This window comes from Mya arenaria, chromosome 8 (assembly GCF_026914265.1).
Source record: "Mya arenaria isolate MELC-2E11 chromosome 8, ASM2691426v1".
Taxonomy (NCBI): Eukaryota; Metazoa; Mollusca; class Bivalvia; order Myida; family Myidae; genus Mya; species Mya arenaria.
This window is the reverse complement of record NC_069129.1, coordinates 2,200,002-2,215,964: the sequence shown is the minus strand read 5'-3', so window position 1 is coordinate 2,215,964 and position 15,963 is coordinate 2,200,002. Positions and strand designations below refer to the sequence as shown.

General features: G+C 35.2%; 1 protein-coding gene and 1 long non-coding RNA gene across 2 annotated transcripts; both read left to right on the top strand.

Annotated features, from left to right (window-relative positions):
* Positions 1 to 576: 576 nt before the first annotated feature.
* On the top strand, positions 577 to 12,504 carry LOC128245101 (histone-lysine N-methyltransferase set-1-like). The gene is made up of 9 exons (XM_052963319.1): positions 577 to 615; positions 3,163 to 3,282; positions 4,530 to 4,665; positions 5,236 to 5,437; positions 7,765 to 7,869; positions 8,543 to 8,614; positions 9,306 to 9,410; positions 11,249 to 11,319; positions 12,450 to 12,504. The coding sequence occupies exons 1-6, from the start codon at positions 600 to 602 to the stop codon at positions 8,549 to 8,551; spliced, it is 588 nt and encodes a 195-aa protein (XP_052819279.1). The 5' UTR covers positions 577 to 599; the 3' UTR covers positions 8,552 to 8,614; positions 9,306 to 9,410; positions 11,249 to 11,319; positions 12,450 to 12,504.
* Positions 12,505 to 13,471: 967 nt separating this feature from the next.
* LOC128242106 (uncharacterized) lies at positions 13,472 to 15,171 on the top strand. The gene is made up of 3 exons (XR_008262541.1): positions 13,472 to 13,530; positions 13,874 to 13,945; positions 14,799 to 15,171. It is a non-coding gene; the product is annotated as an uncharacterized LOC128242106 (long non-coding RNA).
* Positions 15,172 to 15,963: the final 792 nt, after the last annotated feature.

Here is a 15,963-nt window from a genome sequence, read left to right as displayed (position 1 = left end):
ATGTATCAAATTCATTATAGCAGATTATTCTGGTATTTGTCTGCGGTTGACATAAGGATCTATTCAAAGTCGTTTATTTTCACCACAGCGTTTAATGTTCAGCTTCATAATTGACATTCATTATCCCCCGCCTTGAAAAGGCGAGGGGATATAGTAATGGTTGGCGCGATTCCGTGTGTGTGTGTGTGTGTGTGTGTGTGTGTGTGTGTGTGTGTGTGTGTGTGTGCGTTTGCGCTTATATCCTTTGGAGGTTAATCATATGAGTGCACAGCAACCTTCCGAGGCACAATTTACTTCCGAGGTTAATTGTCCCGTTACCTCGGAAGTTTAAACCTCTGAACAGCGTTATAATGTTCACCAGACTCTCCTGGTTAAATATGAAGATTACCTCTAAATAACGTTGTATAGTGTGTCGTGTGTTTGAGTGTGCTTGCACACATTGACATACGAAAACAGGGCGCGGAAAATTTTTAAAGTCGGGCATGCGCATTGGCTCTCCGTTTCGCTGCGCATGCCTAGTCCGCCCCCGCGGGCACTTGTTAAATTCGCGCATTGGGCATGCGCACTACCATCGACACCTCACGTGGTGTGGGAACAACATGGCGGCTTGCCGAGGTAAGTTGTGTATTATCGATTCTAATGATGGCGGACAGTTTGTCTGCTGTAGGATTTTTGCAAATTGGTTGGATTTTGAAGTGTGTACGTATCAATTCTATTGTAATACCTTTTTATGGAAAGTAATGGATGTCGGAGAACACTTCAACATCGTTCTGTACCATTGTTTTAAGACTGTTTCGTACCACAGCACATGGCATTAGTCATTTTAGAATGACTACACATGGCACATACCTGTACTATATAATGATATATAGTATATATATACACTTTATAGTAAGGTTTTTAACGGTGTTTTGTACGTGCTTATGTGGTGGTTAAAGGAGATAATAGTGTGTAAAAACTGGCTCTCTCAATATCGAAAACATGCAACAGATGCGAGGTGCCTGATCATGCAGTTAGAACACAAGAACTGACATTTTGTGGTTTACCAGTAGGCAAGAATTAGCAGTCGTGAAAATTATACTTTTGAATTCTTACAGTTTTGCTTGGCATCAAATTTTTTAACAAGCACTGCTATTTAAAATTCAGAATTTGAGCAAGCCCGAAAGACATTTTACCAGTGCAGGGCTTCAGGGCTTGTGCTTATATTGACCACTATAATTATACATTGACAGATATATTTTACGATTTTTGATATGGCAAATCATTCACGTACAAGTTATTTTGTATCGAATGTGGGTAGTTATTCCGATTGCATCTATAAAATATCTTAAAAACAAGAAATATTACCAGATAATGTTACTTAAATAATAGTTCCGTACACAAAAAAAACAAATATCCAACAAATTATTATGAGTTTGATGCATGTTTCTTCATTTCATACTGTCAAAACATAACAATATACAATACATGAATGACACCTGCAAGACTGCGGTTCACAGTTTAACAACAATTGGAACACTTCAGCCATGGCCGAGTTGTAACGATTGTATATAAGAGGTCTTTCTCGAAGCTTGCCGAAGATGGTCAAGTTTTCAGCTTGGTACAATTGTTGTCTGTGTCGGTCAAGTTTCGTTTTGTTGAAAAGGTAAATCCTTTGTTTTAATGCATCTTATGCTTGTTTTGTGCAAAATATCTTTGCACTTGCACAGTAAAATATGAATATAAACCTTTATTATCTATTTCAAACCTAAAATGCTTCTCTAAATACAATTTCAATATTTTTCAAACCCCCCCCTGTTTTTGCACAAACCCGTATACAAGTTATGGATCGGAAGAATCCCATATAACATGTCTATTATTTTAGACTAGGCAAGAATCTGCATGTGCAGCCACAATCGATGCAGTATGATTTGTATATATATACATTGACAACACAAACATCAACAGAATAAATGCCCCAGATTTGAGTAAAACAAAAATTAATATAAATTTATTTCCTAAATCATGGTCTTAAATGTGCGGCAACATGTGCATGTTGTTTAAGTCAGAAGTCATTTTTACAGTCATTGTTGGAGTACGATTTATTAAAGTTCTATTGCATAACTGATCTGATTAAATTTATTGCCTTTCCTTTTAAAAAGGATGAATTCAGATGTGAAATATAGAATATAAGTATATTATTGCATAATACTAATACAGTTAAATGGAAACTATAAGCTTTCACCGATCTTTATCGTAATGTGAAAGCAAAAGTAAGATGTTAAAAGGCTGCCAAACCATGTTTTCAAATTTGTCTTTCTGTTAATCTTTGAAATTTAAATGGCTGTAACACAATTGTTTATTTTCAAAAAAAACGATCCTATTATTGATTGTAAAAAGACCCATCCATTTCAGAAGATGTCGAAATATCGGAAAAATGAGAGCATGTGTTTCTTTTTCATATTTTCCACAGCAGTGGTCGAAATTAGCACAAGCCCGCAAGCCCTGCACTGGTAAAATGTCTTCCAGGCTTGCTCAAATTCTGAATTTTATATAGCAGGACTTGTTCAAAAACATGATTCCATGCAATAGTATAAGAATTCGGGCCTGTTCATCCGAAAGTCTAATTTCAATGACTGCCACAGTAATAGCAGATCGAGATAGGACTCAGTACACATCCATGTACTCCTCATTTCTTTTGGAACTTTCAGGCCTTATGATATATGGATTTTGTTTAAGTGGCCTTTGGTTAAAAATGCTATTGCACAGACTGACTTCAGAAAACCTTCATTAGTAACTTTTGCCCGTTTTTTTTAAATGCATGCTGTTTTGACAACATCTAGTTAATATGTTTATGGGAAAAGTAGATTCACGAAATTATTTAGACTACATTGATTCATTATGACTTACTTATTTGATAATGAGATAAGCTTGGGTCTAATTATGCAAACACATTGTCTGCTCATAAAGCACCAATCACACAGGGCAGTATTGGAAGCTATGCTAAAAAGCCTAGATGAAACACTTTGATACACAGCATTGATTAAGCATGTCATTTGTGTAAACCCAGATGGTTATGTCATTAACTGGCGCGAGAAGTAAGTGGATTGAATAGTGGCTGTTTACATCAGACTGTTGTTGATATGTTGTCATTGTTCCAGCCTCATTTTATAGCAATTGCAGATGTTTTTGGCCAGAATCAACGCCCTTGCAGAAAAAAAGCCAACCAAAACTACCTTCAGACAAACACGGCTGAAATTGAGCTGAATTTGTGCTATATGCAGTATATCGATCAATACATAGGTATGATTTTGTCGTGATACATTAGCAGCATATTTGTGGACTTAGTCAGGGAATTGAATTTAGAAAAAAATACTGCTCACCCCTTTGTGTTTGTTAGAAAAATGTATGTACTTAAAAACAACAACAATGTTTTCTGTGTCATAATCAAAGCATAAGGTTTGTAAAAACAAAAAATGTTTTGAGTAGGTCTGATATGCAGTCTGCACAAAATATCTTGCCGATGTTCTCATCATTGTCTGTATTGAAGTCTAATTCTAGATGGAGTTTCGTCTCCCATTGAGTAACAGTTTCTTTGGACAGTTTGTTAATTTTGGCTGCTATGTCGGATTAGTTTGATCATCACCATCGGCCTTCGTAGATATTAAATATCAATGCATAAAAAACTTTAAAAATATTATTGCTTGTCATGATGATGGACTGTGCCTCAAAATTGATATAAGTCAAATACTGCCGTCTAGTATCTGAGCACGAAATAATAGTCTACAACGTGTGAGTTGTGTATACGTCATCATTTTGTGTGTTTACAAGAAATGGAAAGTAAACAAATTTAAAGTTTTTTTTGTTCAAGAGTTTTCACTCGCATTTTTATACCCCCGACAAACGAAGTTTGAAGGGGGTATATTGGAGTCACCCTGTGGTCGGTTTGTCGGTCGGTCCGTTGCAATTTACCTTGTTTGGAGTATAACTTAAAAACTACTGGATATATAAATATTGCCCTTTATTTGTTTTGTTTTTGCTGTCAATTTTTTTTGTCTTTGTATTTTTTTTGGAGGTAAACTATACATTGCAAAAAGGAGACTCTAGACAAGTACACTTTTGATAGGCCAAAAAAGAACACTTTTTTAACATTCCATCTAGAAAAAGCAATCAAAGTAAATGTGAATTTAAAATTTGGTGGCATGGCACAATATTTATCTCAGGTTTTACGATAAGTATCTCTTCTCCTTAAAGTCCCCCCACTGTTCCCTAATTTGACTGGTGGGAGAAGTGACTTCTCCCCAAAAATTCAGCCTTGTGAGAGCCCTGGTGATAACAACCCGAGATGGTAAAGAAAGTGTCTGAAGTGAAAATGAACAAGAAAGAAGAATTAAGAGCAATCGGTCGGGATATTACTACAATGTGTGCATGAACATGCATGTACTTTGATATCAATACAATGCATTGTTTTCCCATTTAAGAAAGCACCATGTTTTTGGCCCACCCTGCCCTTTTTAATTTCTGGCTAAAACACTATTTACTGGTTCCAGGTAATGGAGTGTTTGCTAGGCAAGAGCTCTTGAAGGGGCAGTTTATTCTCGAGTACAGAGGAGAACTATGTAAACAGCAGTCTGATGGTGATGAAATGTTCAAATACCATTTCAGACATAACAACAAGGAATACTGGTATGTATATATAGTTTTTGTGTAAGCTATAATTTTTGTAGTAATAAATTGCTATTTATTTTCTTTTATACACTACTTTTTTAGCTTGTCTTTTTGTCCATTGATAAAGTCTGGATAGTGTGATGGCCTTGTGGTCGTACCAAAACTCTCTCTCAGATTACATGGTTACAGTTAAGTTTTATTTTGTAAAACTATGCATTGACATAATATCTTGTCGTGTCTGGGCGGTAATTTTGGGTTAAAATTCAGCGCTATTCCCAGTGCAAAAAACATACATTTTCCCTATGAGTGGAAAATATGTGTGGTTTATATTAAGAAAAAAATATTAAGCAATGTCGGGTGCATTCTCCAAACAAAAAAACATTATCAAAGTCAATAGTTTTCTTGGTTTCAATATTTTAAACTGAAGCGTTGTTGTTCACAAAATAAAAAAAAATCTAATGACACCCAAAGTGGTGAAAAAAAACACATAGGAACATTAAACACATAGGGACATTAAACACATAGGGACATTTGTCATAATACATTTCCTTTCTTTGTAGTAATGTTATGTTTCAATTGTTTTAATAGCATCGATGCCTCAAAAGACACGTGTCTGGCATGCATGGTCAACGACTTGGACCGATACACAAAGCCTAATTGCAAAATGGTTAAAGTTGTTGATGACAGACATCAACCAAGACTCTGTCTGTATACAACTGAAATGATCAGCAAAGACACTGAATTGAGGTACGATTATGGTGTTGCTGATGTACCTTGGAGAAAGCGAAAGGTAAATAAAATGTTTTAATTTTCTCTTCTTTTTAATTGAAGTCAAAATACTGAATGCATTGTACTCAAACTCTGTTGGATGTTAAATAAAGTCTGACGGGTATTGCTTCTCACTTGGGTAAAATTTGTATTATTGATTTCCCCTATTGATACCCCAATTTGGTGTGAGCTTTATGACGTCACAAATTTTAATAATAGACCATCATACAACCTCAACCTCTAGTTCCGTTAAGTGTTGAATTATTTCTTTCATTGCTTGTTTTTATGAATTATTCCCTTTAAAACCTATAAAAACTTACGGATATACTACTATTTTGTCTTGATTGAAATGTATGTTATTATTTATTACATAGCCTATGGTGTAGATACAGACATGACTTAATCAAACATTGAATTCCTTGTAAATGAGATTGTTTTATTAGCAAGGTGCACACAATCAAAGCTATTTCATTCAAATGGACTTAACTTGAATCCAGACAACTATCGGCAACTTTATGATAGTAAGTTGAATCATAATGTTGACATCAATGTCTCTGCATTTACAAACTTGTATACCATATTTTGCAGAAAAATGATGTCAAGCCTGTGGTTTGTGAACAATTCAGTAATATCGAGATTTTCCTTGTTAATTGTTTGTGTTATTTGCATGGTTTTTCTGAATATGCAAAAGTGAGAACTACATATTCAGTGTACATGAAAAGTCTTTTAGCGTTCAAAAATATTGATTATTAAAACAATTGGTACTTACTGTTTCTAAGAAGCGTGTACATGGGATTTAATGTTTAATAAAAAACAATCATATTGCCTTAAAAAATTTCAAGCAAACAATTCTTTTTGTATTATTAAATACAGAGAGACAATTTTTTTCTGTCGTAGTTCGAATTTACACATGACATATGATATATAAAAGCCTGGCAATGTCATATTCTCTGACTCATTTCATGTACACTGTATTTGCCTTACATTATTTTATTTTCCAATTTCATCTAAAAGTTTTATGACTTAATTTTCCGCCCCACCATTTGAATATTCATAATTTTGTTCTCCATTTGAACAAGATTACGGAAAGCCCTGTCCTACTATTGCCGTAAAAATCCACAAAGTAATAAAAAAATCTCAATAGTTTTTTTACTTTTTCAGTCTGTGTCTTGTTTTTATGTTTGTTAGAATTTTGTGTTTAAAAGTTGTTCATCAGAACGTTTGTGGGAATCTTAAAACTGTTGAAATGAATAGTTTTTTCCATAATTAATTCATTATGTGATTGGCCTTTGTCAAGACCACACAATCATCTATACTGCAGTTCATCATTATGTAAAATTACCTCCAGCTCATTTATCCTAAGTGTGTTAGAATTGCACCTCAGAAGGTTTGTCATAATTTAAAATTGTAAAATGATTTTATGGCGCTTGATATACATGGTTGTGTGCTGAAGACAGATACTTTTATGATATCTCATAAATGATTATGAATCCCAATTGGGCTAATTAAAATCATCCGTGTGTCCTTTGTCCCTCCCAGTTGTGTTTGGACTGTTATGAAGTCATCTATGGACTGATTTTAAAATACTTTTGCAAATGTGTTATGCATACAAAGACGCCATGTTGTGTGCAAGGCCAATGTCCTTACATCCAAGGTCAAAATTACACTATATAACCCGGACTGTATCCTCTTCATGTATAGACAGTTCTCAAAGTAACTTGCTGTTTTGCATACAAAGATGACATTCCACTTGCAGGACCCGTGTCCCTACCTCAAAGGTCACACTTATGGTTTGATTTCTATGGAATGCTGCGTTTAATGACATAGAGTATATCTGTTCATGTCCGAATTGTATCTTTCACATGTATGGAAATTTTGAAATTATTTGGCACACATGTTTAGTATACTTTAGGCATGTGTTACGTGCAAGGTTTGTGTTCTTACCTCCAGGGTCAAAGTCACACTTTGTGTTTGATCATTATAGATTGTTCAATATACATACCGTACATCGAGTATAGGTGGTCATATTCAGGCTGTAACCTTTTGATGTTTGGACAGATTTTAAAATTACTTTGCACATCTGTAAACCACATAAAGACAGCCTTTAAGACCTGTTTCCCTTTGTAAAAGATCCAGGTCACACTTGTCTATGTTTTATTACCTCACAAAGTATGCCAAAAGTTTTTAAATAATGGTGTGTTGCTGTGTGATAAATGACTGTATATAACTTAAAATTGTAAAATGACCTTACAACTCCTGAAACCCTGTCTTTGAACATAAGACAAATACTTCTCATGGTATTGTGACATGGCAGATGTGCGTGTGGTATAGAATTTTGATACATTTCAGATGCTGTTAAAGATGGTCATACAGCTGCAGATACTACAGAGGTCACAGAAACATCTGAAGATGCCCTCGGTGAATCAGCAGAAGTCTTGGAACATGCTTATCATGGTAAACTTGAGTGCTATTTAGTTCATACTAATTGATTTAAGCCTGATTGTGTAAAAGCTAACAGCTTATTTTAACACTCCAGTCGGTTTCCTTGGTCAAACTCACCAGTACTGAGTGTAAATATGAGAGGAAACTAGAACATTTTCCTCACTGGGGATCAAACCTAGCACCTCTTGGCTGCGAGGCGGACACTATAACTCTGAGCCATCCTTATATTAATTGTGTTTATGATCTGAAACAGGTACATACATGTTTCTGTTGCATCTAGACAAGCATCGACTTTAAAGTACCTCATGATGTATGCTAAAAGTTTGTAATGAATTGTGTGTGTGTGTGTGTGTGTGTGTGTGTGTGTGTTGGAGTCAAACCTCAGAAAGTTTGTTAAGCTTAATTCAGTAAAACTTATGATTGTTCTAAATCAACAGATTTATTCAGTCTGGGTTATTTAATCACTCATTGGGTGTCACCTTGGGGGACATTGTTTCTCGGAATGACAAACACATGTTGATTTATACATCTAGATCTTGTATGTTCGTAATTTGGCGATGTAAGCATCTAGTTAGTTAATAATTGCTTGTGTTATTTTTGTACCTGAATACCAGTATATATGTGTGAAGCTTTTAGCTTTAATGAGTTTGTAATAGAATACAATCAACTCAACTGTGTGTTTCAGATGCTGTAGGGAACAGTGGGACAGTTGCCCCATCCACAGTTGTCTCTGAACATGCTGAAGGGCCGCCTCAAGGTAAATTGAATACAAAAACCAACTTTCTTTACATAGTTATTTCTCGCTGGTGACCACAATCTGTTGATGTTAATTACTTAAGACTATTTTTCTGTGATGAGGTACCTCATAAAGTAGACATAATGCTTGTAAAGATGAACATGGAATATGTGTGTGTGTGTGTGTGTTGCTTACAAATGTTAGATATCTTGTCATCTATTAAAATCAGGCTTATTATACTCTTTAACATGTATTTTGACAAAGTATGCGTAAAAATATTGGTGAAATGTGTGTGTTGAAATGAAGAACCTCTGTGTGAATAGGGTCATCTTGTGTCGGAAAACTTAATTGTTAGGTCACATAAGAAATAGCCTATTTATACTGTCTTAACCATTTTTTTTACCTTTCTTAAACATGGTGAGATTGCTTCCCTGTACAAATTCCTGGACAACTCTTATACTTGTTTAACATAATTGAATTGATCATCAGATTGGCAAATGTTTAAACCATACAGATGTAATTCAATCATACTTCATTTGAAAGTTTTCAAAAGACATATTTCTATGTTTTATTACCTCACAGTATGGTAACTTAAAACTAAACTTACATCTCCTGAAACCTATGTTTGTGAACATAAGACAAATACTTTACTATCTCACAGCATTGTGACATGGCAGATGTGTGCGTTGTATAGAATTTTGATACATTTCAGATGCTGTTAAAGATGGTCATACAGCTGCAGATACCACAGAGGTCACAGAAACATCTGAAGATGCCCTCGGTGAATCAGCAGAAGTCTTGGAACATGCTTATCATGGTAAACTTGAGTGCTCATTAGTTTATACTACTTTATTTAAGCCTGATTGTGTAAAGCTAACAGCTTATAATAAGCTAGGAGTTAGGAAACCGACTGGAGTGTGTTTAAAATAAGTTATTTTAAACACACTCCAGTCGGTTTCCTTAGTCAAATTCAGTACTAAGACAGTGTACATATGAGTGGAAACTAGAACATTTTCTGAGCGGGAATCAAACCTAGTGCTCACCTCTTGGTTGTGAGGAGGACACTCTACCTCTGAGCCATCCTGACATTAATTGAGCTTATGACTGAAACAGGTACATTCTTTTTTCTGTTGCACCTAGACCAGCACAGTCTTTAAAGTACCTCATGATGTATACTAAAAGTTTGTAATGAAATGTGTGTGTTGAAGTTAAACCTCAGAATGTTTTTTAAGATTTATTTAGTAAAACTTATTCTTGTTCTTAAATTATTAGATTCATAGAGTCTGGGTTATTTTGTCACTTATTTGGTGTCACCTCAGGGACATTATTTCTCAGAACAACAAACAATTGTTGATTTATACATCCAGATATTGTATGTTTGTTATTTAGTGATCATACACTGATGTAAGCATCTAGTTAGTTTATAATTGCATGTGTTATTTTTATGCCCCCCCCCCCCCCGAAGGTGGGCATATTAAATTGCACCGTCAGTCTGTCTGTCCGTCCGTCCGGCTCCGTAACTTTCCCTTGTATGGACAGATTTTAAAATAACTTGCCACATGTGTTCCACATACCAAGACGACGTGTGGCGTGCAAGACTCGTGTCCCTACCTCAAAGGTCAAGGTCACACTTAGTGTTTATTCACAATGGAGTGCTGCATATAAGGACATAGAGTATAGGTTGTCGTGTTCGGGCTGTAACTTTCTCTTGTATGGACAGATTTTAAAATAACTTGCCACATGTGTTCAACATACCAAGACAACGTGTCACGTGCAAGACCCGTGTCCCTACCTCAAAGGTCAAGGTCACACTTAGTGTTTATTCACAATGGAGTGCTGCATATAAGGACATAGAGTATAGGTTGTCGTGTCTGGGCTGTAACTTTCTCTTGTATGGACAGATTTTAAAATAACTTGCCACATGTGTTCAACATACCAAGACGACGTGTCGCTTGCAAGACCCGTGTCCCTACCTCGAAGGTCAAGGTCACACTTAGTGTTTATTCACAATGTAGTGCTGCATATAAGGACATAGAGTATAGGTTGTCGTGTCCGGGCTGTAACTTTCCCTTGTATGGACAGATTTTAAAATAACTTGCCACATGTGTTCCACATACCAAGACGACGTGTCGCGTGCAAGACCCGTGTCCCTACCTCAAAGGTCAAGGTCACACTTAGTGTTTATTCACAATGTAGTGCTGCATATAAGGACATAGAGTATAGGTTGTCGTGTCCGGGCTGTAACTTTCCCTTGTATGGACAGATTTTAAAATCACTTGCTACATGTGTTCCACATACGAAGACGACGTGTCGTGTGCAAGACCCGTGTCCCTACCTCTAAGGTGAAAGATACACAAGTGTTTATTCACAAGGGAATTCTGAATATAAGGACATAACAGTGTAGGTTGTCAAGTATGGGTGGTATTTTTTATGTTCAGAGGCAATTTAAAATAACTTGCCATATGTATTTGACACGTAAAGGCAAGATCAACTTTTCATGTACTGACATTGTTCGTAGGTCAATGTCACATTCGGGGGCATTCGTCACATACTGTGACAGCTCTTGTTTATACCTGAATACCAGTATATTTTTGTGAAGTTTTAAGCTTTAATGAGTTTGTAACAGTTTATATTCAACTTAAATTTTTGTTTCAGATGCTGTAGAAATCAGAGGGATAGTTTACCATACACAGTTGTCTCTGAACATGCTGAAGGGCCGCCTCAAGGTAAATTGAATACGAAACCAACTTTCTTTGAGTAATTATTTGTCGCTGGTGATCACAGTCTGTTGATGTTCATAACTTAAAGACTTTTTCTGTCAAAAGGTACCTCATAAAGTAGACACAATGCTTATTAAGATATACCTCGGAATGTGTGTGTTTGTGTGTGTGTGTGTTCCTTACAAAATGTTATAAATGTTAAAATACCATCAGCTATACTGCGGTTTGATTACCTCACAAAGTATGCTAAAAGCTTCTCAAGATTTGTGTATTGCTCACTTGTTGTGTGTTCAACTTGTACCTCAGAATGTTTGTATGTAACTTAAAATTGATTTTAGGACATCTGACATATGTTGGTATACATACAATCCTATCAGTTTTAGCATGTCTGTTTTTCAAAGAAAATATCACCATGGTGCCTGGTCAGCGGGGGAGTGAAAAATCTTCAAATAAAGTCACAACTCTTTGGGCAATCATGGCCCTCTTGTTAAAATATTAGCATATTTTCTTGGTTGAAACATTGATAATCATTTCATAATGAACAAAGGGAATGAAAACCAGGCAATATCTGAAGAGAATGATGAAGTTGATTCTGTAAAAGTGAAATGACCATGGAGAAAAAATAATGGAATTCAAGATCGAGATTAAATGTATAAGGTAACCGGAAAGGTCTTGTTTTCTTGACCGGTCAAACCTGAATGTGTCTGTTTTAAAAGCTTGTCAGAAAGACATACATCATTACATGTATCCCTGATACAGAATGAACCCACAACTGTTTGAGTGAGATACCTGCACATAGACTAGATAATTAACCTTGCTCTCAAGGAATCTTGTTTTGTCATTTCATTTTATTGATTAAGGATGTGTTCAGTGCACATATTATGAATAATGTTAGTTTCTTTCATGTACTACTATAAACAATAAAAACATTGGTGACTGCTTCGCCAATGGAAAGGGCTACAATAGACACCTTTCAATGGAGTTGTGAAACACTTCTACATCAGCTATAGGTGACTTGTGCTAAACATTACCTATCCGGTATATAAAACAATGTTATGTACCGTAAGCATACTTAGTAATCTTAAGCAATTGTTTGCAGGACATGTTTTTCTATTTTTGTACATGTTATTTTGCAGCAATGTTCAAGATTTGACCCAGGAGCAGCTACAGTATATGGTTGATCAGAGTGAGAGGCATCTGCGGAAACTATTTGGAGGATATATTCTCTGCGAGAGACATATTGCATTCAAGCAGGAAGGAAGAAGCAAAAGTAAGGCATTTATGAGCTCAAACAATTTCAGGAATAAATGCACTGTACTTTAATGTATGAACTTTAGGCCACACCAAATATTTGTTTATTTGTTCGATTGTGACCAAGAAAAGTTGAAGCAAGGAGCGGGAGCAACAAAATTCATATTTCCCATTTCTTTCACAACCAGGAGTTGACAAAGCTGATTTTTTTTAATTGTATAATGCCATAAATACATTCTTGAATTTTCCCTCCTAAATACAAGTTAAAATAAAGAACAAACAACACAAAAAGTATGCACATTATTATTCCTTGTATTTTAATATCTTTGACACCCAAACACCAGTAGAGTAAAATAACTTTTTGCATTAAAACCTTATCTTTTGAATGGGGAAACCAAAATTCTTATACTTCTGCTTGGCAATACAATTTTAAACAAGCCCTGCTGTATAAAACCCAGGATCTAAGCCAGCCCGGAACGTATTTTACGAGTGCGGCGCTTGTAGGCTTGTGCTTATTTCAACCACAAGTGAACAATATGCTTGGTCCAAAATGGTCAGCAAACAGTACCATTAACCCTACAGAATTATCAGGAGCTCTGCACTTGTAATTTAACTTTTTATGGTATTCTGCATCATAATGTTGTTTGGAAATATGGTGTTCATTATTCAACAATATTTATATATAGAGAGAGATTTCCAAAATTACTAGAAAACTGGCGCCAGTTTTTTAGAATGACTATTTAATGCTATTACAGTTCTGTTTGCCCATGACTTCAACCCAACCCTTTATAACACAGATATATAATATAGACTGAACCGAGAATGTTGCAGTTTGAAACACTTTCAATGCATTTCAGATGCTGTTAAGACGATTATACAGTTGCAGAAACAACAGAGATCTCAGAATCATCTCAAGATGCTCTTGGTGCATCAACAGAAGATCAGAAGTGGACCATGCTTATCTTGGTAAACTGCAGGCTTAATTGAGCATTTTATCTGTAAATAGGTACATACTTTTTCCTGTTGCACCTAGACAAGCATTGACTTTAGTACCTCATGATGTATGCTAAAAGTGTGTAATGAATTGTGTGTGTTGAAGTTTAACCGCAGATGTTTGTTCACCTTGATTTATTGTTGCCCAAAATGACAACACTTCTTGATTAATACATTTAGATCTAATAATTGTTGTAACATTTATAATTTATGTATCCAGTAAGTTAATAATTGCATGAGTTAATTTTGTACCTGAATACCAGTAAGCTTTCATAATATTGTAGCAGTTAACATTCAACTTAACTGTGTGTTTCAGATGCTACAGGGAACAATGGTACAGTTGCCCCATCCACTGTCATCTCTGAACATGCTGAAGGGCTGCCTGAAGGTAAATTCATGTTTGTATGTTGCTTGCAGATGTAGACTTATCTTGTTTCTCATTAAAAGTGTTCGCTTAAAAATAAGAGTTTTATTTATGATCCAATAGATTTGCAGCAATGTTGCTGTCTGTTATATAGACAAAGTATGCTTCCAGTTACTGATGAAATGTGGGTGTTGAAATGAAGCACCTCAGTGTGCACTGGGTCATCTTTTGTCGAAAAACTAACTTGTTAGGTCACTTAAAAAAGCCCGGTTATACTCAAGAGACCATTTTGGCACTGTCTTGATAAATCTGGTCATAATGTTTTCCTTGACAAAATCTTGGACAAATTTGATACTTGTTTTCCATAATTGTATTAATCCTGAGATTGACCATTGTTTAGACAACACAGCTCAAATGCAATCATATTTGTTTTAAAGGCTTTCTAAAGACAAGTCTCTATGAGTTTTTTTACCTCCTAAAGTATGCAAAAAGCTTTCTAAAATTGGTGTGTTGCTGTTTGTTAAAATTCTACCTCTGAATGCTTGTATACAACTTAAAGTTGTGTACATGAGGCAAATATTTTATATCTCACAAATGATGTTGCAATCATGAAATGTTATACATTTTTGACGATTTTGTGATTTTTTAATCCACTTGTGGAATGGTGAGACCAACATTCACATGATCATTTAGAGTTTCAAGCTCTAGTTCCAATTTCCTCAAACCAGTTTGCACATATCTTCGAACTCTTCTGTTGCTCATAACATTGGTAGTTATATATATGATTTAAAGTGTAACGATATTCCTGGCTTGGTGATTTATTCATGTTATTTAACCTTTATCTTTTGTCCAGCTTAAATCCTCTCTTGCATTTCAGCCAGGAACTTTCAGCGTTTAACAGAGGAGCAAGGCCAACTCCTAAGAAAATGTCGAAGTGTTCAACATTACTATGAGACGGGAACTGAAGATGATAGACTGTATTAATTCAATCAAAAGCCACAAGTGTTTGAATTCTCTGAAGTGGAATTAAATAAAAAAACAACACATTACACAGTTGGATAACGACAGATTGCACACTGAAACAATAATAAGTGTTCAAAGTGCTAGTACATCTTGTACATAGTGTCAAGGTGTCCAAGCATGTCTCTGTAAGCCAATGGTTCACTGCATATGAGGTTAATTTATATCTTACAGTGGATTGCAGCAAAAGGCCAGAGGAAAATATGTTTTGATACTCATCCGTATTTTGAAGAAGAATAATGGGGTTGAATGGCATGTTTATTTTTTTTTATTTGACGGGCGGGCTGGATGAGAATCTAAAATATTTTTTCTCTGGCTTAAGGCTTTATTCTTAGTATGTATCTATTATGTCATCATGATGAAGTCATCGTTACTATTCTACATTGTTAAAAATTAGATTCAATCATTTTTAGATTTCCGGAGGTTTTGAAGAGCATATTTTTAACAGCCAATGGGATCATAAGCACATTTCGAGTGTTACATGACCCAGCCTTTTTATCAAAAGTTGCTCAGAGTTCATTTTTGCGTGTCAGAGTAATAGGCCTTGGAAACTTCAAAATGGCTGAAAAGGCTTGTCCAAGCACTTTATTTTCGCTTGCACTGTTTATCATCTAGGTTAATAAATATAATTTCAGTTGATTTGCAGAAAGTTTACCAGGATAAGAATTTGTCGATTGTTTCTATACAATAATAATTTCAATAAATTAACTTTATTTTCAAACACTTTTGACACAATGACCACAATGATTTTGTCACAACTAAAACTGGTACCAAGGTCTACTGCATTGTAAATGAAAAATAGAAGATATGTGTTGACATACGCTCGAACAACAATTTAACAAAATGGGTATGTCATGTACAACACTGATACAATGTTCTCAGTAGTGGTGACATTATGTCATAATAATTTTTGTCACAAATAGATTTTTAGAGTTGCCGATTGTTTTATTCAAACAGTAATTTCTCATTTGAATTTTATGGAGAAGTGTATTTTATACACATTCCCAGTTAATGTGTAATTT

What these genes read in the sequence shown, in the direction of transcription:
- LOC128245101 (XM_052963319.1), top strand. An exon ending in GTATATCGATCAATACATAG is followed by an intron (nt 3,283 to 4,529) that starts GTATGATTTTGT and finishes TACTGGTTCCAG; the next exon opens with GTAATGGAGTGTTTGCTAGG. An exon ending in TACCTTGGAGAAAGCGAAAG is followed by an intron (nt 5,438 to 7,764) that starts GTAAATAAAATG and finishes GATACATTTCAG; the next exon opens with ATGCTGTTAAAGATGGTCAT.